At 52.7% G+C, this 20,150-nt stretch overlaps 3 protein-coding genes across 3 annotated transcripts in view; 2 read left to right on the top strand and 1 right to left on the bottom strand.

The window, feature by feature from the left end:
- The first annotated feature begins 2,296 nt into the window (after nt 1-2,296).
- Nucleotides 2,297-3,969, top strand: NPPB (natriuretic peptide B). Its single transcript, XM_027568758.2, has 3 exons — nt 2,297-2,701; nt 2,952-3,207; nt 3,774-3,969. The coding sequence occupies exons 1-3, from the start codon at nt 2,579-2,581 to the stop codon at nt 3,788-3,790; spliced, it is 396 nt and encodes a 131-aa protein (XP_027424559.1). The 5' UTR covers nt 2,297-2,578; the 3' UTR covers nt 3,791-3,969.
- An 8,332-nt stretch (nt 3,970-12,301) lies between these two features.
- NPPA (natriuretic peptide A) lies at nt 12,302-14,085 on the top strand. The gene is made up of 3 exons (XM_027618773.2): nt 12,302-12,596; nt 12,700-13,026; nt 13,770-14,085. Exons 1-3 carry the CDS (start codon nt 12,477-12,479, stop codon nt 13,779-13,781), a joined length of 459 nt encoding a protein of 152 aa, XP_027474574.1. The 5' UTR covers nt 12,302-12,476; the 3' UTR covers nt 13,782-14,085.
- Nucleotides 14,086-15,793: 1,708 nt separating this feature from the next.
- The window catches only part of CLCN6 (chloride voltage-gated channel 6), a 30,433-nt gene continuing 26,076 nt past the window's right edge, over nt 15,794-20,150 (bottom strand). The window contains exon 23 of the mRNA XM_027568319.2: nt 15,794-18,823. Coding sequence (XP_027424120.1) covers nt 18,743-18,823 — 81 coding nt within the window. The 3' untranslated portion in view covers nt 15,794-18,742. The remainder of the gene's footprint in view (nt 18,824-20,150) is intronic.

Below are 20,150 nucleotides of genomic sequence, written 5' to 3'. Positions count from 1 at the left end.
CAGGCTGTGTTCCTTCTGGAGGGTCTAGAGAAGAATCCATTTATTTGCTTTTTCTAGCTTCTGGAGGCCAATTACACTCCTTAGCTCATGACCTCTTCCTCCATTTTCAAAGATGCCAGCAGTAGTGTAGACGCTTCTCTTATCTCTGACCTCTGTTTCCATCCTTCCGTTGTCTCTTTCTGACCCTGATCCTCCTGCTTCCCTCTTATGAGGACCCTTGTGATTACATTAGCCCTCCCCCAGAATCCTGGATAATCTTTCCACCTCCAGATCTTTAACCACAGGTGCAAAGTCCCCTTTGCCTATGTCAAGTAACATAGTCACAGGTTCTGGGGATTAGGATATGGACATCTTTGGGGGAACATTGTGCAGCCTACCACATATACCATCTCATTTAATCCTGGTGCAGTAATACTGTGACATTGATGGTCTGATTAGCTCCATTTAATAGGAGTGGAAAGTGCGTGGCGTACAGTAGGCACTTAATAAATGTTTGTGGGGATGGGATTTGGTGTGAGAACTAATTGATAATATATTGTTCTTCACTGGACAGAAGGTCCCGGAGGATATATTCAATCCTGTGCCTTCCCTAAAATTTTTTCCACAATCCCTTCTGCTGGGGCAAGCGGAGGCTCTGTCAGAGTGCTTCGCACTTAATTATTTTCCCTGGCCTGACTGTTTCCCTAGTGGGATCACAATCTCCTTCAGTGCAATTATATTTCTAATTCTTTGTCTCTTTCCATAATGCCATGGGCTTTCACAGACATCATTTTCTCCCTTGTAGTCCTTGAAAGGGGGGAGCATATGTCCATTTTGTGGAAGAGCAAAACAAGGCTCAGGTTACATGCAGAACCATTTTTTAATAGGTGCTGGTTGATGGACTCTGTCTTGCTCCTAACACTTTTGCCATTCAGCATTAGGGACTCGACGTTCTCAGCAGCCCCTGACCCTCTGACTCAGCTCTGCACTGGACTGGATTTTCTTGTCTCTTTCACTGACACTTAATCTTTGGATATTCTTTCTCTGGTGCATGTGCGCGCACACACACAGCTTTCTGTACCTTCAGAGATGACAGTGGATTAATCTAAATTTTTCTTTTAGTAGGAACCCCTTGCAATCACCCTGGCAGTGATTAAGAGAGTCAGCTCTGGAGTCAGACTGCCTGGGTTGCAACCAAGCTTTCCCACCTGTCAACTGAGAAATCAGATTAATTCCTCTGAGCTCAGTTTCCTCGTTTGAAAAATGAAAAACAGTAACAATCTTTTTCTCACATATCAGGCAGATGCTATTTTTCTAAGGTAAGATTTGCTTTGAGGTCACAGCTTCTGCCCCTTGCTGCCTTTTCTTCATCACCCATATCCCATTCTCTCATCCTGCTGCTCGTCCACCCAAGGCATCTAGAAGGGGTGGTGACATAAGTCATGTATGCTTTAGGGGGGATTTAATCTGCTGTGTCTCTTTCCAAGGCCATTTTTCTTTGCAGCCTCATTTGTAATCACAGGCAGGAGGTCCAGACCATCTGCTAATAGGAATTAGGTCATGGATGGTCAGATGAAGGAGGGCACTGGGGAGGGGCACTCTTCACACTTCTAGCGTCCCACCAAATAGATAACCATCTTCCAGTCATCTTTGCTTTTTCTGTCCCATGTTGGCTTGGTGGGGGAGAGGAGGTGTTGGCACCTGGAGGAGATGTGATAGACGGCATTCCTGGGTGACTTCATCTCTGGGCCCTGCCTCTCAAAATTCCAGCCAAATCAAGCTCTACCGTTTAAGGGATGGAAGCCGGGTCAGCATTCCAGAAGTTCCTTGTCATGCCCAGGCTTTTAATCAGATGACATTGGAGAATGTGCATCCTAGTGCAGGCAGCTGCGAGAGGGTGGGGAGGGGTCTCAGACGTTCCCTACTCCATGCTTGTCTTTCTGGCCAGACCTGAGTGGAGGAGAGCAAGACCTCTTGGCGCCGGGTTTGCTCGGAAGGATCAGCACCACGGACAGCGGTCAGGGCTCCGGGAGACCCGCGGCCCCAAGGGTTGCAGAGAGCCGAGCGCGTGCCGAGTAACAGGCAGGCGAGGGGAGGGAAGACGCGCTGCGCTGGTGGGGTGTTGGCTGGGGCTCTCCTGGCTCTGAGTCACCCGGTGCGCTCCGCACTTGCGTCGGGCATCGGAAAGCTGGAGTTGTCTCTGCCCTCTCCGGGAATGGTTGGGGGTGGGGAGGAAAGGCCCCAGGAGTGCGGCAGGAAAGGAGGAAGCGGGAGGCGAAGGACCTGTTGAAGTCCCCCGCGCGCTCCCGCCCCGCCCCCCCACGCCCCGGGCAGGCCCATTTCTATACAAGGCGTGCTCTCCCCAGCCTCCACCCCCGGCGAGTGTGGTCGCAGGCGCGGAGGGGCGCATTCCCCCGCCCTGAGCTCAGCTGGCCGGAATGCGGCCGATAAATCAGAGATAACCCCAGGCGCGGGATAAAAGGCCGACGTTGCCGAAGGATCCAGGAGAGCGCCCGCGGGCCCGAAGAGGTGAGACGTGACCCGGGACGCAGCGCAGCAGCGGCAGCGACCATCTCTTTCCCCACTTCTCTCCAGCGACATGGACCCCCAGACCGCGCTATCCCGGGCCTTCCTGCTCCTGTTCTTGTATCTGTCGCCATTAGGAGGTCGCTCCCACCCGCTGGGCGGGCCTGGCCCCGCCTCGGAGCTGTCCGCAATGCAGGTGAGCCAGTGCAGGTGAGCGCTGCCGCGTTCGTGAAGGCCACTGTGGGTAGCAGCAGGTCACGGGTTCTTAGCTACTGTCCCAAGAGGTCCTCAGTATCCCTTGGGAATTAGTGATAAGGGAACCAGAAAGTGATGGAATTGGGTGCCAGGACTCCATACCCAAGGCGGTTGGTTCACTTGGGTCCCATCCAGGGCAGTTCCACCCAGGTGCAGGTTCCTGAGGCTCAGGCTATCCCCACCCATTGCAGGAGCTGCTGGACCGTCTGAGGGACACAGTTTCAGAGCTGCAGGCAAAGCAGATGGCCCTGGGACCCCTCCAGCAGGACCACAGCCCCGCAGAAGACTGGGAGACCGGGGGGGATCTCCCTGCGGGGGCCCTTGCGCCCAGTGACAATGTCCTCCAGGCCCTGAGAAGATTACGCAGCCCCAAGATGATGCGCAAGTCAGGGTGCTTTGGCCGGAGGCTGGACCGGATTGGCTCCCTCAGTGGCCTGGGCTGCAATGGTAAGCCCCCTCCCTGCACCTTGGCTCACCCTCCCCCATTCCCTTGGGTTCAACCATTGGAACCACTTCTGGGTTTGCTGTCTCCAGGGACCACACCCTGAGAAAAGGACACTTGGACATTATTCTCTCTTGCTGACAGTCCTTAGGGCCAAGGAGTGCCTTTCTGGAAATATTAAACGTGGACATCGTCGTCCATGAGTCCCTACTCCCCTTCTAGCCACCTCCTGCCTCTCTTACCCAAAGGGGCAGAATCGCCTTAGGATGGAATCCAGTCATTGTCTGGCACCCTCTCCTTGGAGCAGAAAGAGTCCTAAACATTTTCCTCCTGGTTTCCCCTAACCTGTCTACAGCCGCAAAGGCAGAGGGCAGGATCGTCAGGGCAAGGATGATTCCTGGTTTACAGATGAGGAGACTGAGGTTCAGAGAAAGGGATTATTCCAAAGCCTCAAACATCCAAATTGACTGAGGCTGGGGGATGGTGGCAGGCATGGCCCGTGGGGTGGGGAAGCTCAGATCCTGCCTGTCTCCCACCTCACGCCATTATCACCCTTTCTCTCTTCCCACAGTGCTGAGAAGGTATTAAGAGGAGGTCCTGGCTGCAGACATCTGCATCTGATTCTTCAACGGCCCTCTGAGCCCCTTTGAAGCAATTCTTATTTATTTGTATTTATTTATTTATTTATTTCAATTGTTTTATATAAGACAATTCTTACCTCCGAGCACAAATTTTCCATGGTGAAATAAAGTCAACATTATAGATTCTTTTGAAACTGATTTGTCCCAGTGCATTAAAAGTAATGCATCATTTAAAAAACAAGAACGAAAAATACCTAAACCCTTTGTTTTCTTGAAGGTTCCAAAAGTGTCTTAATGGTGGGGTGGGGACATGGCATCGGGGCTGGTCAAGCAGGGTTGGGGGTGCCTCTCTTCTCTTGAAGGGTTTTTCATGCTCTGAAATGTCTATAAATACCTCAAGTACTCAAGGCACTTTGCAGAAACTGCTTTTCAAAGCTGGTAGTTGCTCCCCGGGAGTGGAAATGGGTCCTGATATATTCGTGCAAGCGAGGGTGTGTGTCAGTGTTTGCTTACTAGTTTTCCCTCTGACTGGAATTCTGCCATCAAAGGTGTTCTACCTTGGTGATGGCTGTTTCCAGGAGGTCCGAGCTAAAATCTCAGAGATCAGGGGCAGTGTGTGCATGTGCATGCATGCACACGTGTGTGTGTGTGTGTGTGTGTGTGTGTGTGTGTGTGTGTGTCTGTGTGTGTGTGTGTGAGAGAGAGAGAGAGAGAGAGAGAGAGAGAGAGACACTGGCTCATATGCATCTCTAAACGGGACTGAGCTCTCCATTCTGCCCTAAACCTCAGCTTCCAACCTTCAATTCCTGATGTCATCCTGGCAAGACCTTTAAAACTCAAGAGTTTAGTAGCATTTTCATTTCCTAAACCCAGAAGTTTAGAAGTGTCTGACAAAAGGCCCAGCATTTTAGGGTGCCCCTCTTCTGTGGGCTCCACATCTTCACTTCCTCCCTGCCTCAGAGAGCAAAACCTCTCATGCTAGGGCAGAAAAGGAGACAACCACCAGAGCCCTACTGTGTTGCCTCATTCAGCAGGGAGTCCTATGGTGGTCACTGCCCTATATTCTATGGGCCCCCCTGCCCCATGCATCCTGCGTCCCAGGCATCCCCGGCCATGCTCCCCTGCTTTCAGGCTTCCAGGCCTCAGCTCATGCAATCCCTTTTGCCCAGAATGCCTTTTATGATCCTAGCTCTGCAGAAGGGACACGATTATTCTTATCCCCACTTGATGGATGAGAAAACGGAGACCCAGAAAACCAAAGCCTCCTACCTGGCAGCAGGCGGCCACACCTGTCAGCCCAGAGATGTGAGTGGAGAGCCGAGTGACTCTCAGGCTGTGCTCTCTCCCTGCGCTCCTGGCCTTGAACTTCACTCTTCCGACCTTTCTGCTGTTCTCAGCCAATGTTTCTTCGAGGGAGGGGAACCGCAAGTGTTATTTCTCATTTCAACTCAGTGTGGGCTGGAGGTTATGGATAGCCAATGACATCAATTAAGATTTTTTAAATGAGATTTAGGAGTGAGTTCCTTTCTAATAAAACGGTGAGCCATCTTTGTCTAGTGTGTCTGACCCAGGGAGGGCCATGGGGACTCAGTGTAGTGAAATTTCATTAGGCGTCAGGTGCCTCATTAGGCACCAGGTACAGTTCTGTTGACTCACAACAAATCTATGAAGAACTCTCATTATCCCTCATTTTAACCGAAGGGGAAACTGAGGCACAGGGAGGTGATGTAACTTGCTCAAGATCATGCAGTTAGCAAGTGGCAGAGCCAGGGTTCAAGCCCACACAGCCTGGCTTAGCACCCAGGCCCCTAACCACAACACCACCCGGCCCCTCCCAAGTCAGTGAATCAGGCTTGCTGGTGGGAGGGAGAATTGCCCTCCTAATGACATCACTCAGCTCATTTGCCTGTTGTTAACCTCTCCCCTCTGCTCAGGTGATGAAGGCAGACCCCTTCCAGAGCACCCACTCCCCACATCCAGCCAGCACTCCAGATTTCTTCCCAGTGAGTCTGGTTCGTCCATATGTAGGGCTCAGGTGGTAGAGTCTGTATGTAGGATACATCTATTTCTTGGACATTTTCCCCCAAGCAAAAGTCTAGGCAAGAGGACTCCAGAGAGAACTGCAAGGGAGCCAAATGTGTCTGCTGGAGGATGGGCATGGGTAGCCTGATGTACCCCACAGAGCCACATCTCACTGAGCTCCCCATGTGTTCTGTGTTTGTGGGAAGCAGGGCACACATGCTCTGTCTACAGATGCCTGTTAAACCCCGCCCTCCCTGACCTGTGACCCTGGCCCCTTCAAACGTTCCCCAACATAGCTATAGCCATGGCCTTAACCTCCCTGACTTCCCTATTGTCAACGTCGTCCAATGAAGCTGCCAGATTATGTCTCTCCATAGATGCTTGGCGCTATGATCTTCCCAGAAAGAAGTGTTGGTGAGCCTTGACCCAAGGCTTCAGAGCTGGAGAGAATTTCAGTAGAGGGTGGACGAGCTTTGCTGGGTGCCAAGTGTGGAGGTTATAGAAGCCAGGACAGCACTGGGACCGAATGCTTTCTTTTGTGCTGCCGACTCTGCACCTGTGACATTCTCAAGGAATGCTGAGCCCTTCTCCATCCCTCTCGTGGCAGCTTTGACCCTTCTAAGCATCTGTGGCAAGAAAAAAAGAATGTATTTCTCCTCTTGCAGAGCCAGATCTAAACAAAATCACAAACTTGGCCCCCTGTCTTTGCTCACGTGGTAGCTCTCAGCCTTCCATCTCGGCCTTGGGAGGATTTTCGTGCACTCCCTTAGCTTTAAACAACCAGTCCTGTTTCACTAGGTGACCCATTTCTCCCATCGGGTCAGGAGCCAGTCCCGTGCACCTGCCTGGATGTTCTGGAACATTTCTACAGTCAAACTCCACACCTGCCCTGGGACACTGGCTCCCACTCTCACGTGCTAGTCTCCGGTCCTCTGCCTGCTTCTATCCAGCAGCATTGTGCTTTGCTGCCCAGTGAATTTTTCTGGCAGCCAAAGCCCACTGGGCTCCCCTCATGGCAGGCAGGAAGTGCTGGGTAATTGACATCAACCAGGAGCAGCACTCAACCAACATCTTGCAGTGGGTGGCACTTAAAGACCCAGCACCCTTGATTCACAGGTGGCAAGCATCTCACACCTGTTCTCAGGGTTCTCTGCAGGGAAGGGGGCTTGAGCTCCGCTTGGTCCCAGTGGTCACTGATTTTCCTTCTTTCCCCGGTCACTTCCTCCTTCTCCTGCTGATGTTTCCTGGGATTGTGTCCAAAGTAAACTACATAGGCTTGGATCCTTCTCTCAGGTTTGAGAGAACCTAATCTAAGACACTCCCAAATAATTAAAGCTTCTCCTGGGGCTCCGCCCTTAATGATTAGAGCCCTTGGAATCTTTGCTGACTCTATTCTCTGGCTGAACCACCCAGGCAGGCACAGTGTCCACTCCACCTTGTTCCTAGCCTCTCCTACACACAATCCTTCACTTCCATTCCTGCTTTATGCCCTCACCACTCATGCTGACATCCGCTCACCAGCTTTCTAACTGGCCTCTCCACTCCAGGCTCCTTCATCTGGTTCTCCCTGCATCAGGCGAGAGACCTGAACCTTCATGTTTCGGCCGGAGGGTGACTCCTCCTCCCTGTGAAGACCCCAGGGAGGGCAAGGTACAGCAGCGGGCACGCAGATACATACCTTGGAGGGGTGGGTGGGTCGGAGAGGGACTGAAGGCAAGCTCATTCATTCAATCATTTGGAAAATTTTTTCTAAAGTATCAGGATGTGTCAGCTCTGGCTTGTGCTGGAATAGCACAACAGTGAAGTCCTGCAGCTGACAAGTGCACTGCGTCATACTTGGCCCGCATCTCTGACTTTCCAGAAAATGCAGCAACGGCTGCATTGGCTGCATTAGCAAGAGCTGACCTGAATCTCAGGGCTGCCGGCTGACCCCCTGCCCCACCTCCATGTACCACCAATCCTTGTCCACCAACAGGCAGGATCAACTGGCGAGGAGAGATTGCCAAGGCAGTTCACGAGTGGATAGAACCTCAGGTTTCCCCAGCTACTACCTGAAGGAGCTGGGTAATACAGCCCAGAAGGGAAGGGGAGTTCATGGCCTTGGGGCGGGGCTGGGGTGAGGGTGGCCTTGGCACTTTGACCAGCGAGAGACAGGAGTTAGAAAGGAGCCCACAAAGTGTTTGTTATGGATTGAATTCTGTACCCACATGATATGTTGAAGTTCTAAACCCCCAGAACCTCAGAATGTGACCCTATTGGGAAACAGGCTCATTGTAGATGGAATGAGTCAAGATGAGATCAGACTGGAGTAGGGTGGGCTCCTAATCCAATAGGACTGGTGTCCTTACACGAAGAGGAGAGAGAAACACAGAGAGGGAGGACAGCCATGTGACGACAGAGGTCGAGATTGGGGTGCTGCATCTACAAGACAATGAGCGCCAGCAGGTGCCAGAACCTGGAGGAGGCAAGGACATCTCCCCCCTTACAGGGTTCAGAGGGAGCGTGGCCTTGCTAACACCTCGATTCCAGACTTCTGGCCTCCAGAACTGGGAAACAATATACTCCCGCTGCTTTAAGCCCCCCAGTTTGTGGCACTGTGTTAGAGCCACGCTGGGGATCGAACGCAGTACCCTCACCCTGCTCTCTCCTCACAGACTGTTCTAAGGTGCTGGGCTCCAGGAAGCTCTCTGGGGATGTCCAGCATGACCCACCAGCCACTAAGGTGTTTTTGCAAAGCTGTGGCCAACTTGGGAGTGTATCCCCTTCTGTTTGCTCTCCCTTTTCTCCTACCCTGTGGGGGGCAGTCTCTGAGGGGCCCCCAATACCCTCCCATCTCCTAGTACCCATGCCGTTGGGATGCCACTTCCAACATGAGGTTACAAAGAGTTTACATAATCTTTCCCTGTACCAGAGGAAGTCAGTTGCACTTCTCCGGAGCGGCCCACGTGTTGAGGAACTGACACCTCCAGCCAACGGTCGTCAAGGAGCTGAGGACTGTCGGTAGACACAGGAGTGAACTTGAAAGCAGATCCCCCAGCCAAGCCTTGAGCTGACTGCAGCCCCAGCCAACATCTTAACTGTAGCCTCCAAGAGCCCTGAGCAAGGGGACCCCAGCTAAGTAGGGCCAGATTCTTGACCCACGGAATATCAGTAAAGGATGTGCGTTATTTCAAGTTGCTAAGGTTTGGGGTCATTTTTTACACAGCCATAGTTAAATAATGCACTGTCTCTTTTCCCCTCGCTCCCGCTTCCCTTGAACTGAACCCACCCTCACCCCCATAAAGATTGAGCAACTGAACTTTTGCCTTGGGCCTTGTTTTCTAGGGAACTTGCCGCCAACTTCCAGGGCCAGGGACCTCCTTGTTGTGCCTAAGAAACAGAACATCATTTCCAAAGTCAGAAACAACCATCCCTAAATGTGCATCAGGTTCTTACCGATTTCTCCCAAGTGGGGCTTCTGCGTTAGACCATTTGTGTCCGACAGAATCATACCGAGGACACGATGGGTTTCTTATACCAGTTTTGCACTTGTGTTACATTGCTGGGACCTCATGGCTCCCAAAGCTGCCCGCAGCATCCCCATGGAGGATTCTAAAACAGAAACTCTGAGATGGAAACTAGAGACACCTAAGTTCTGGATTCTCCCACCCATCTGCGTTGCTCATTCCGACATATGACTAAGACAACTTCTTTCCAGTGATCAGGAAATAAAGGCTTTTGGCTTTTTGGCTAGTGGGAGAGGTGGGGTGGGGGGTGGATCTGGTTTTCTGTGCCTTTAGCTTTTCTTCTGTCTCACTCCTCCAGGCTGGCTTCTAAAGGCTGCATTAAAGATCAACTCCTCCACACACACACCCCCACCCCCACCCCCACCCCCAGGTTAAGCAGGGGCATGGAAAAGAAGGGAGTTTACATCAAGCCATTTTCTGTTTCAGGTGCAAATCAAAGGCTTTGCTAGGATCGGGGTAATGCTTGTATTTGAGGCTTTTGTTCCTACTAAACTTCGGGCAGGAGGTGGTGTTGGTTCTATGTGAAGTCCTCCGGGCAGCAAATCTGAATATTCTTTTTCTTGCCGCTTCCCCTTCCACAAACAAAAACAAAAACAAAAACAAAAAACCAAAACCCAAACCACACCGAACAAAAACCTCTGGCCCGTAGAAGAAACTCAGCTGACATTACCGCCCTGCTTGGATTTCGGTCTGGAAGAAGAACAGTGACGTTAATAAAAAGAGCTGGGAAAATTCTGAAATTCTCTTTCTGAATCCTTGAATAGCATTTCCTCTTCTCCTCGGGCCACCGACAGAACCACGACTGAGGCCACCTGCCACGAAGCCCTTCTGGAAGTCGCCGCCCGCATCAAAAGCCTGTCTGAAAGGGCATTTCCAGGAGACAGGCCGTGTGACGCACACAGCAAGGAGCATCAGTTCCCCAGTGTGGCTGCTCACCGAATCCTCTTTGCTAATAATAACCCTGCCAACTGAGCGATTAAGCTGTGAGCACATTCCAGGGACTCATCAGGATATGAGGGGTTTGGCCCCCAGAGCTCCTATTCAGGGTTGCATCTACTTTGGTTTTCAGGTTGAGTTCGGCTCAACCAGATAAGGCTCCTGGAGAAAGGAGAGGCCTCCTTTCTCCTTCTGTCTTAGAATAAAATCACCCCAGATACGTCTCGTGACTTTTGGCTACATACTGCTCTGATTTCCTGCTCTCCCACAGAAGAACAGCCTCTCCACCTGATCAGCCAGGGAGTGGGCGCAGCCGAGAAGGGGTCTCTCTCGTCAGGCTAGAGCTGGGCATTCCGCATACATTTCCCGAGTCCCATGGAGTATATCGAAACACTTCAGGTGTGTCAACAGGACATGGGGCTTGGATGACCCCTTCCTTGAGGTAGTCCACACACACACACACACACACACACACACACACACACACACACACACTTACCAAGCACCCAAAGCTACGGCCCCAGGAAGGGGGAGGAGGAGGGAGCTGCTCAGAGGCCACCTGGGAGAGTGGGGGCAGGGGTGTGTTCGGTTGGGAACTGCACAGAAAGGGCTGGTAAGGGACCATCACGCTAAGCAGCGGCAGCAGCATCTGTGAGATGGTTAGGAATATGGGCAGCGGTGTCAGACCTGGGGTTCAAGTCCTAGCTCTGCCTGAGTGACCTTGAGCAAGTGACAGCCTCTGTCTCAGTTCTGCCCCTCTGTGAATGGGAGCAATACCACCCACCTCGTGGGGGTGGTGCTGACAATTAGGCAATGCACACAAAGCCCTCAGTAGAGTGTCTGACACATTACAGCTGGTCAATGAAGGCAACCACGGGTATCATCCTGCAACTAGATAGCATTTCACAACGCGCTCACGCATTACTCGCTCACCTGACACCCTGGAGAGGTGGGTAGAGCAGGTTTTTACAAATGGGGAAAATAAGGCAGTGATGATGTGTGTAACTTGATTTGTTTGGGGCTGCAATGCGGGTCTCTGGACCCTTCAAATGTAGTGTTTGCCACACAGTACATGCTGCATCAAATAGCAGGCTAACAGGGAGTGTTGTGCTTAGTGAATGGGGGCCACGCGTTAAGTGTGGATAGACTTGCTGCCTGTTATTTCTCCCCAGGGGCCAGGAAAATGGAGGCCTCTGTGGCTCATCACTCGCCTGGCCTCGCAGAAGTTACATGGAAGGCCTTAAGGGAAACTGTGTGCCACAGTCACTTCCCTCTTACTCCATCAGCCAACTCACCAAGGGAGCTTTTCCGGGAGGGTTGGGGGCATTAGAAGCTTCAAATTCAGAGCTTGAGTTTCTACAAGCAGCGAGGTGACGGAATGAAAATGTTGGCATCTCTAAGTACCCTCCTCCCTCCACACTGCAGAGAGGAAGGAGGAGGAGCTTGGCAGAGAGATGATTGTGTTTCTGAAACTTTTCTTGGTGTTTATGTCTGGGAGCTGAATTCTTGGGACATTCATCACATTTGGTTCCCGGCTGGCTTAGGGCTCTAAAAAATAACTCCCTCTTCACCTGACCACTGCGAGTGACTGCCAGGAGGGAGGGCAGCCCAGTTGGAGGGAGAGGTCTGCCCTCATGGCTGATGAGTCAGGTGCGAGGCCAGCTTGAGCATCTGGACTAATTTGTCCTGAGCTGCAGGCTGCCTGCCACTTCCTCCCCACCCGCCCTTATTTGGAGCCCCTGAGAGCTGAGCCAAAACCCAACTTGGGGAGCTGGGCGCTGGCCAACCGTCACCCTCTGCCTCCCTGCATGGATCCTGTTGCTGAGGAGAAAGAAGCCCCAGGCATCGCTGTAAGATAACCAAGGACTCTTTTTTGCTCTTCTCACACCTTTGAAGTGGGAACCTCTTGAGGCAAATCAACAAGAATGTGGCTCTTGCAGCTGAGGGTCCGGGGCTGTTGGGGCTGCTCAAGGTGGAGGGGCAGTGACAGGCTCTGCTGGACTGATAGCTTTAAAAGGCCATCTTCTGCTGCTCTTCATTCAGCTGCTTTATCACTGCAAGTGACAGAATGGGGAGGGTTCCGTCCCTCTTGCGCTCTTGGAGAGCCGGGGGGCTATAAAAAGAGGAGGTGCAGGGCAGCTGGGAGACAGAGCCGGACGGAGGCTGAGAGAGGGAAACGAGAGGACAGAGAGGCAGCAAGAACCAGGCCACTCCTTGAGCGACGCCAGCATGAGCGCCCCTACCACCACCGCAAGCTTCCTCCTCTTCCTGGCATTTCAGCTCCTGGGGCAAACAGGAGCTAACCCTGCGTATGGCTCTGTGTCCAATGCAGACCTGATGGATTTCAAGGTAGGGCCAGGACAGGGGCCACAGTGTGGGACCAGGGGGCTTTGTGACACTGTGCCAGTGAGTGAGACCTCTCCCTTTCCCCCTGTGTGTTCCCTTTGTAAAGAATTTGCTGGACCACTTGGAGGACAAGATACCTTTAGAAGAGGAGGTCATGCCCCCACAAATACTAAGTGAGCAGAATGAGGAAGCTGGGGCGGCTCTCAGTCCCCTCCCTGAGGTGCCTCCCTGGACGGGGGAGGTCAACCCAGCCCAGAGAGATGGGGGCGCCCTTGGGCGGGGCCCCTGGGACGCCTCCGATAGATCTGCCCTCCTGAAAAGCAAGCTGAGAGCGCTGCTTGCTGCCCCTCGGAGCCTGCGGAGGTCCAGCTGCTTCGGAGGCAGGATGGACAGGATTGGAGCCCAGAGTGGACTGGGTTGCAACAGCTTCCGGGTAAGAGGAGCTGGGAAAGGATACGGGATGGGGAGGAAGGAAGTTGTGGTTTCACTGAGACTCAAACCTTGTCAAAGAACACCACTAGGGCATGCCTTCTGCAGTAAAGAGACCAGAGCAGAAGTTTACTTCCAAGAAATGTTTGCCTCAACTTGGGCCGATGACATCATCCTCAGCTACAGGCTGCCAAGGAAATGCTAAGGAAAAAAAGTTACTGCCATGAGCATTGGGAACTTAAAATGTTCATGGGGCCAAGACCCCTTCATTCTGCTGATTGGGAGTTCATGTTTCTCCCCAGAACTGTCAGATCCCAAAGGATTAAATGATAATGACCAGGGTTGGGGCATCTGGGTGACTGTCAGTTGAGCGTCTGACTCTTGGTTTCAGCTTTGGTCATGATCTCATGGGTCATGGGATCAAGCCCCATGACAAGCTCCACACTCAGCGGGGAGTCTGCTTGAGATTCTCTCTCTCTGTCCCTCCCCCCACTCACCCACGCATGTTCACGCCTGTTCTCTGTCAAAATAAATAAATAAATAATCTAAAAAAAAAAAAAAGAAAAGAAAAGAAACAGCCAGGGTTGACTTGTTACTTCTAATGAGCAACTTGTGCCCCAGTTCATGAAACTCCTAGGGTTGTCAGGCTGGAGTGGGGGCCGGTGGGAGGTGAGCATGGTCCTGTGAAGTTGACTTTTCCAATAGGGCCAGGTCACCAAGCCAAATTTGTCTTTGTTCTCTTTGTAGTACCGAAGATAATGGCCAGGGAGGAAAAGGCGGGCCAGGCCCTGAGCAGATTTCGAGAGACCCTCATCCCTTGGGGTCTCACACTCAACTTTGTCCCATCTCATTGCCATCAAGTTGAGCCGTGACGAGCACCGTATTCAAGCTGCAGCCTCTTGGCAACATTTCTCAAATTTTATGCTAAATGTAGATAAAGTGGTTTAACTGTGGCTTCCCCACCTCTCCCATCCTATGCATTAAATTTTAGGATAGACACTCCACCTGTTATTGAAAGCGGTTTGAAAAATGAATAAACTTCAGCACCACGGACAGAAGCCAAAGGCTCAGTTGGTGTGCTTGCTTTCTTTTCCCAGCCTGATAACCCGGTTTACCTTTTGTCAGAGAGAAGAAGGCTGTTTCTTTCTTCTTCCTTTTAAACATAGTAAGATTTATTTTGGGTTGCAGTTTTGGGTTCACAGCCAATTAAGCAGGAAGTACAGAGATTTCCCATAGACCCCCTGCCTGCACACATGCAGAGCCTCCCTCACCAGCAACATGGCCCCCCGAGTGGTGCCTGTGGTAAGCAAAGTGAAGAAAGAGACGTTTGTTTTGTTGACAAACTGTGCGTTTGGGTGCCTTTTGGGTACTCAGACGTAATTAAAAAGTAGCCACCAGCTTTTTCTAATTCTGGTCCCAGGTGCTTGGACGGGGGGGCCGGGAGCGCTGGGGAAGATGCCATTTCTTTGTATCTGCTTCTGAAAAGCAGAGAATACCAGGCACCAAGTTCACCCACAACAGGGAGCCATGCTGTAATCTACACATCCCCCTCTCCACGTCAGAATCTATGACATTCCTCCAACCCCCTCCCCCTCTGGCCACTGACACTTTGACTTCTCTGGCCCTTCCATACCCTGTCCCTTCCTCCCGTAATGCCATTTATCCAGTGCTCCTGAGAACATTCTACACAATCAAGGCTCACGGAGAACACTGTTATGAACTGAGCTCTGCACTGGCAGCATTTTGGGTATAACTATTGTAGTACAAGACAATTTGCCTTGGTAGGCAGTCGTGTCTCTGTCCCTGGATTGTAAACTCCTTGAGGGTCAACGCCTGTGCAGCCACCACCGCAGCACATGGCAAAGTCCGTGCTCTGTAACGTCAGCCCAATCGTCTTGGTCTTGTACAGAGATCAGGAAAAGGGGGAATAAAGAAGTCGTTCACTCTTTGCAGGGGGAGGGGGAGGCCAGAAGTGAGTTGATGAGTGGAGTGGGTGAAGGACCTCTAATCTAACCACTTCCAACAAAAATCTTCTCCACGTGGGCTTTGAACACAGAAGGGCGGAAAATCAAGAAGCAGAGAGACTTTATAAAGACAGGAGCAGAGACAGGAAAGAGCATCCAAACTCGGCTTCCGAGGTCCGGGGAGTGGGAACTGCTAGGAGCGAAGTGTGGGGAACTGGGCCGACTCCAAAGGGGTCACTGTGACACAGTGGGTCCCCCCACAAATAGAACGGACAGTGCTGAGTGCACAGGAAGTGTCCCTGGAATTCGGGAAACCCGGGGACATGTGGAGGGGAAGGCACAGACGGACACCATTTCTAGGACTGGTGAAATGGCAACTTGAGGCAGATCATCCGGAGACCAAGAAAATCCTGTTTCTGGCAAAACAGAAGCCAGAAATTGCTTGTACTTCTGGTTGGCTATCAGGGAACCTGTTAGTGGGGCAGATTCCTAAACACAGCGCTGTCAGATCACACACGGGTCCTCCATCTCCTGCCAAGGGTAGCGGCAGCTGAGGGAATAGGTAGGTTTTTACGGGAGAACAACATCCGTAAACAAGATCACATGGCGTTGATTTTAAGGGAGAGACAGAAGACCGGGAACTTCGTGATTTTTGCTAAGGACTAAGTCGGTAGCATTCCCCTGGGAATGAAGTCAAAGATTTGGAAGGAGACCTCTGAGACCGTAAATCTACTCTCCGGCTCTGCGAGTTTTACATAGTAGAAAGCGAGAGTAAAATGCAAACCATGCACCCCCGTACAGCAAGCGCCGTGGAGACAGATGAAGACATTTTATTCTGACATGTTACAGTTACAATGAGAACTTCCAAGTTCCAAAAGTTCAAATAAAAATAGAATTTTGCAAATTAAAAAAAATACAACATATGTACACAACAGAATTAGCTAGTATTACTATCTAAATCAACAGTGCGTACAGAAAGAAGCCTGCCACGCTCGGGAGCCACGGGGTAATACTGCACATCGACGCTACAGGGCCCAGGACGGCGCTTCTGGCCTTTCCAGAGGCTTTCTTTCTTTCCGACGGTCGTGTCAGTACACAATTTTGCATCAGAAACGTCATATAGTTGGTTGCGTCAAGCAAGCAAGCGTCCATCCCAGCCAGGAACCGTTCGTTAAACAAGGTCATGAGCAAATCACTCCCGACTGCCAAGGTCCCACAGCCGGGGGTGTGGGGTGGGACTCTGGCTCCCTACCTCTCAGGCTCCTCCGCTGGGGAACGTGAAACACCAAGCAGGAGACGGCAGGCACACAGCAGGCACACAGCAAACCGTCTCTAGCCGGCCCCAGAGCCCCCTCTGGCTTGCGCGCGCACGCATGCGTGCGTACCCCATCACCAGGGGGCGACGGGGCTGGTAACAGGTGGGATGTGGACAACGTGGGTTTCTAACTATCAGAGGAGTGAGGCTTCCAGTTATTTGTTACAAGTGGGGCAGTGGTTGTCTTTGGGCTTATCTGGCAAGGGCAGACACCAGCGGAGGACAAGAAGCAACGTGCCTTTCCAGAGAGGCCTGAGTCTGGGACCTCACCGCCGTGCAGTCAGTTCACGGGGAGGGAGGTGCGTTCTGCCAGCCACCTCTGGACTATTCAGGGGTAATGAAGTATCTGGGGACTGGATGTGCATGAGGGGTAAATTCCGACACCATCGCCCAGGGCAGCCCGGAGGCAGGCAGCTGGTGACCCCAGAGCCCTGGAGGCCAGAGGCTGCCCCCACAGGACCCTAGTTCACTGAGGGGTGGGAAGAGGGGATTCCGTTTCTGTGATGGGCGGTCCCCACATCCTCCTGACTTGGGCAACTGGTGTCCCTCGTAATAAAAGGAAGGAATAATGTGGCCAAGCTCTGAAGGCTGCCTTAAAATAAAGTGGCAGCGGGCTGAACACAATCACATTTAGAAGGGCTTGCCTTTTTGGTCCTTGTGATTTCCCCAACGACTTATTGGGGGTCTCCTCCACATTTCACAAGTCAAATGCATCCAAGGAAGCTGAAACATTTAGAAGTCAAGGTATTTTTGGTCAACGAGATAAGAAAATAGGAAGGATGGAGTGTGGGGGGGGCGCCGCAGTCAGGTGGAAAAGATCCTGAAGCAGCCCCCTCACTTAGGGGAGCAGAGCGTGCTGAGCACAGGGCCTGGGCTGGCCACGCCGAGATGGGCGCCCACCTCCAGGCCACACGGCAGTCCTGGCAACAGAAGTCAGGCCGGAGGCAGAGGGTAAGGGGACGGCATTGTCGAGGGCAGGCCATGTTCTTGGGGAACTGCCACAGTTGACACACACAAAAACCCAACATAAACTTAAATGCAAATAAATGCCATCTTGAGTCCCAAAGCTCATCTGTCACAAGGCTGCATAGCGATGGGCCTAGGGTGTGGATGCAAGTAGGGGGAGAGCAGAGGTTAGGAGGAAAGTAAGGGCAAAATACTCAACACCAAGTGTTCGCTTTGGGGGCCCGGTCAGAGGGGGCCCCCCAGCCTGGAGAGACAGACGGGTTTCCTTCCCGGGGTTCACGCTTGGGCCTTGGGGCACGTGCTGGTGGCTGTCCCTCCCAACCCAGCCTCCTGGCAGCACAGTTTCCATGTCTGGGCCCTCAGTGGGCTGGGGATGGCTAGCAGCAGGGGGGTGAAACAGGCGTGTGACGGGGACACGCCCTCCTCCCTGGAATAAGCCATCTGCGCTGTCCTAACCCTGGCTTCTGGGCTACATCACGTGCCTGTAGTGCTCACTGGCCCAGGACTGGCTTCTGTCTGTCTCAGAGGTAACGGTACCATTCCCCAGAGTTGGGTCGAGCAGTTTTATTACGGGGTGCCCTGCTTTTAGCTAATGGTCGGGCGGGGGGAACACCTGGGCTGTGGCTGCCTCACCAGAAAGAACACGTAAGAACTCACGGGTCAGTAACTCAGTGCAGAGGGGAGGAACAAGGGACAGACCACGGAAAACACAAGTCACCAGGAGAGAAGCCGAAATGCTAAAGACTAGAGCGGCTGTAAGTCAGAGCGTCTTGTCAGGCTTCTCCTTCAGGGATGGTCCGTGGGACTTGTGCTTCTGGAGGGTGGCGCTTCCAAGGAGGCTGTGACCACGGGGGCAAGCCGAGAGCAGCAGCTCCCCCAGGAAGCCATGTTTCCCTTCAAACGAACTGGTGCGCCTGTCCAGAGTCCCGACGCAGGAGGGCCCCCCGGAAACATGGGTGATCTCAGTGGCTCAGTCCCTAAATTTGGTGATTCGCTGCATTTTGCAGCTGACCTTAGCCCCAGCACCTGCCTTGGCCAAAGCCCCTCCTGTTACAGTTGAAGGCAACAGTTGGGTTCCCTAGGAGAGCAGCAGGAGGGAGCAGGAAAACTGCTCTGGGCATCACTCCCCGGTGGCCAAGGCCTGACGCCCCCTCTGGTCCTGGCACGCGTGGGGTGGAAGGGCCTGGGGCTGGGGCCCATGCTGGACGGCAGGAGAGCGGGGAGCAGGAAATAGGAAGATACTTGCTGAGAAAGTCAGACAGGCCCAGGCTCTTGTGGTTCAACACCATCCCCGGGATGGCTGACCGGCAAAGTGTTCGATGATTGGAGGCTTCTGAGCGAGCGGGTGAGTGGGAATCTTCCGTGTCCTGGAACAGCCCCAGCCGGCCGTGGCGACGGAGCACAAGCGAGCCGCCTCCCCGGGCAGCTCCGGGACAGGGCAGGCTGGCGCGTGGCGGTGAGGCCGCGCTGGGCCGTCAGATGGTCTGGTAGTGCTGCCGTAGCCGGGCCTGCAGAAATTCGTAGGTCAGGTTGTGTCGAGTGATGATCCCAACGATCTAGGACAAGGAGAAAAAGACCCCCGTCACCTGCAGAGCAAACCCGCTGGGGCAGGAACGGGAGCGGACAGGGCTGGCCCTGTGCGTCACCGTAAGCAGAGGCGACAGAGGCCCGTCCTGCAGAGCGCTGGGACGGACGTGTCAAGCTGGCCACGCTGCACACTTCAAGGCTACCCAGTCTCCAGACGACAAGGAGATCAAAAGGTAACTAGGGCTCGTCACCTGGAGGCCAATGGGACAAATTCAGCTCCAGGAGAAATTTTAGTCAGGCCAGCTAAGCTTTGAATTTGAATGTCTTTTTCAACAGGGCACACGCTCACTAGCCTTCTCAGTTCCCATCACCTGCCGCTTGCTTCAAGCATGTGTGTAAGAGACATCATGTGTGCAAGAGACCCAGCCCAATGCAGGCTCCCAAGCGGCTGAGCCCCCACGACCCCACTGCGGCTCATAAATACCATCTCTCGGCACTACCTGAGTCCTTGTGATACGGTGACTTATAATAGGAAATACAGATTTGGTCTTCATCCTAGTTCCTGCACAAAGCTCTAAAAACTCTTGGAATTAAGTGATGAGTAAGAATGGCGTCCTTTACCATTCATAATGAGCCTCTTTCAACCATACCTGAGTTTATGTGAATGATAAACTTTTAGAAAGTCCCTAAGGATGGAAGCTAGTTGCCAGGGCAACGAACCATGTGGCTAGAGGACTGGCTCTTCCAGCCCCAACCCCCATCTGTGGGCCGGGAAGGGCCAGAGGTTGAATCAATCACCCGTGGCCATGATGTGATCAATCCCACGTACGTACACAATGAAGCCATCAACAAAGTTCCTGAACTATGGGGTGTGGGGAGCCTCCACGCTGGTGAACACAGAAGGTGCCAGGAGGGTAGTGTGCCAGAGAGGGTGTGGAAGCCTGGCACCCCTTCCTACACACCTGCCCCCTGCATCTCTTCCATCTGGCCATTCCTGGGTCACATCCTTTCACGGTACACCAATCAGCTGGTAAGTAAACTGTTTTCCTGAGTTCTAGAAGCAGATCATGGGAACCTCCAATTTACAGGCACCTGGCCAGAACCACAAGTGACAACCTGCACTTTTGATTGGCATCCGAAGAGGCAGAGGGGGGGCTGTTTTGGGGGGCTGAACCCTTAATGTGTGGGATCTGATGCCATCTCCAGGCAGATGGGGTCAGAAGGGAGGGATGCTGTGGGAATCAGAAGTCTTCACAGCTGTTGCAACCGCCGCTGCTCATGTCTTAGTGACGCCGGTGCTGTGCACCAGAACCTGCATTAGAACCTCCCGTGTGCTTGTGTTTCAAGGAACACAGT

This window comes from Zalophus californianus, chromosome 4 (assembly GCF_009762305.2).
Source record: "Zalophus californianus isolate mZalCal1 chromosome 4, mZalCal1.pri.v2, whole genome shotgun sequence".
Classification (NCBI taxonomy): domain Eukaryota; kingdom Metazoa; phylum Chordata; class Mammalia; order Carnivora; family Otariidae; genus Zalophus; species Zalophus californianus.
The sequence above is the reverse complement of the archived record's forward strand: the minus strand, read 5'-3'. Positions and strand labels throughout refer to the sequence as shown.

What these genes read in the sequence shown, in the direction of transcription:
- NPPB (XM_027568758.2), top strand. Translation starts at nt 2,579, where the DNA reads ATGGACCCCCAGACCGCGCTATCCCGGGCCTTCCTGCTCCTGTTCTTG. An exon ending in CGGAGCTGTCCGCAATGCAG is followed by an intron (nt 2,702 to 2,951) that starts GTGAGCCAGTGC and finishes CACCCATTGCAG; the next exon opens with GAGCTGCTGGACCGTCTGAG.
- NPPA (XM_027618773.2), top strand. Translation starts at nt 12,477, where the DNA reads ATGAGCGCCCCTACCACCACCGCAAGCTTCCTCCTCTTCCTGGCATTT. An exon ending in CAGACCTGATGGATTTCAAG is followed by an intron (nt 12,597 to 12,699) that starts GTAGGGCCAGGA and finishes CCCTTTGTAAAG; the next exon opens with AATTTGCTGGACCACTTGGA.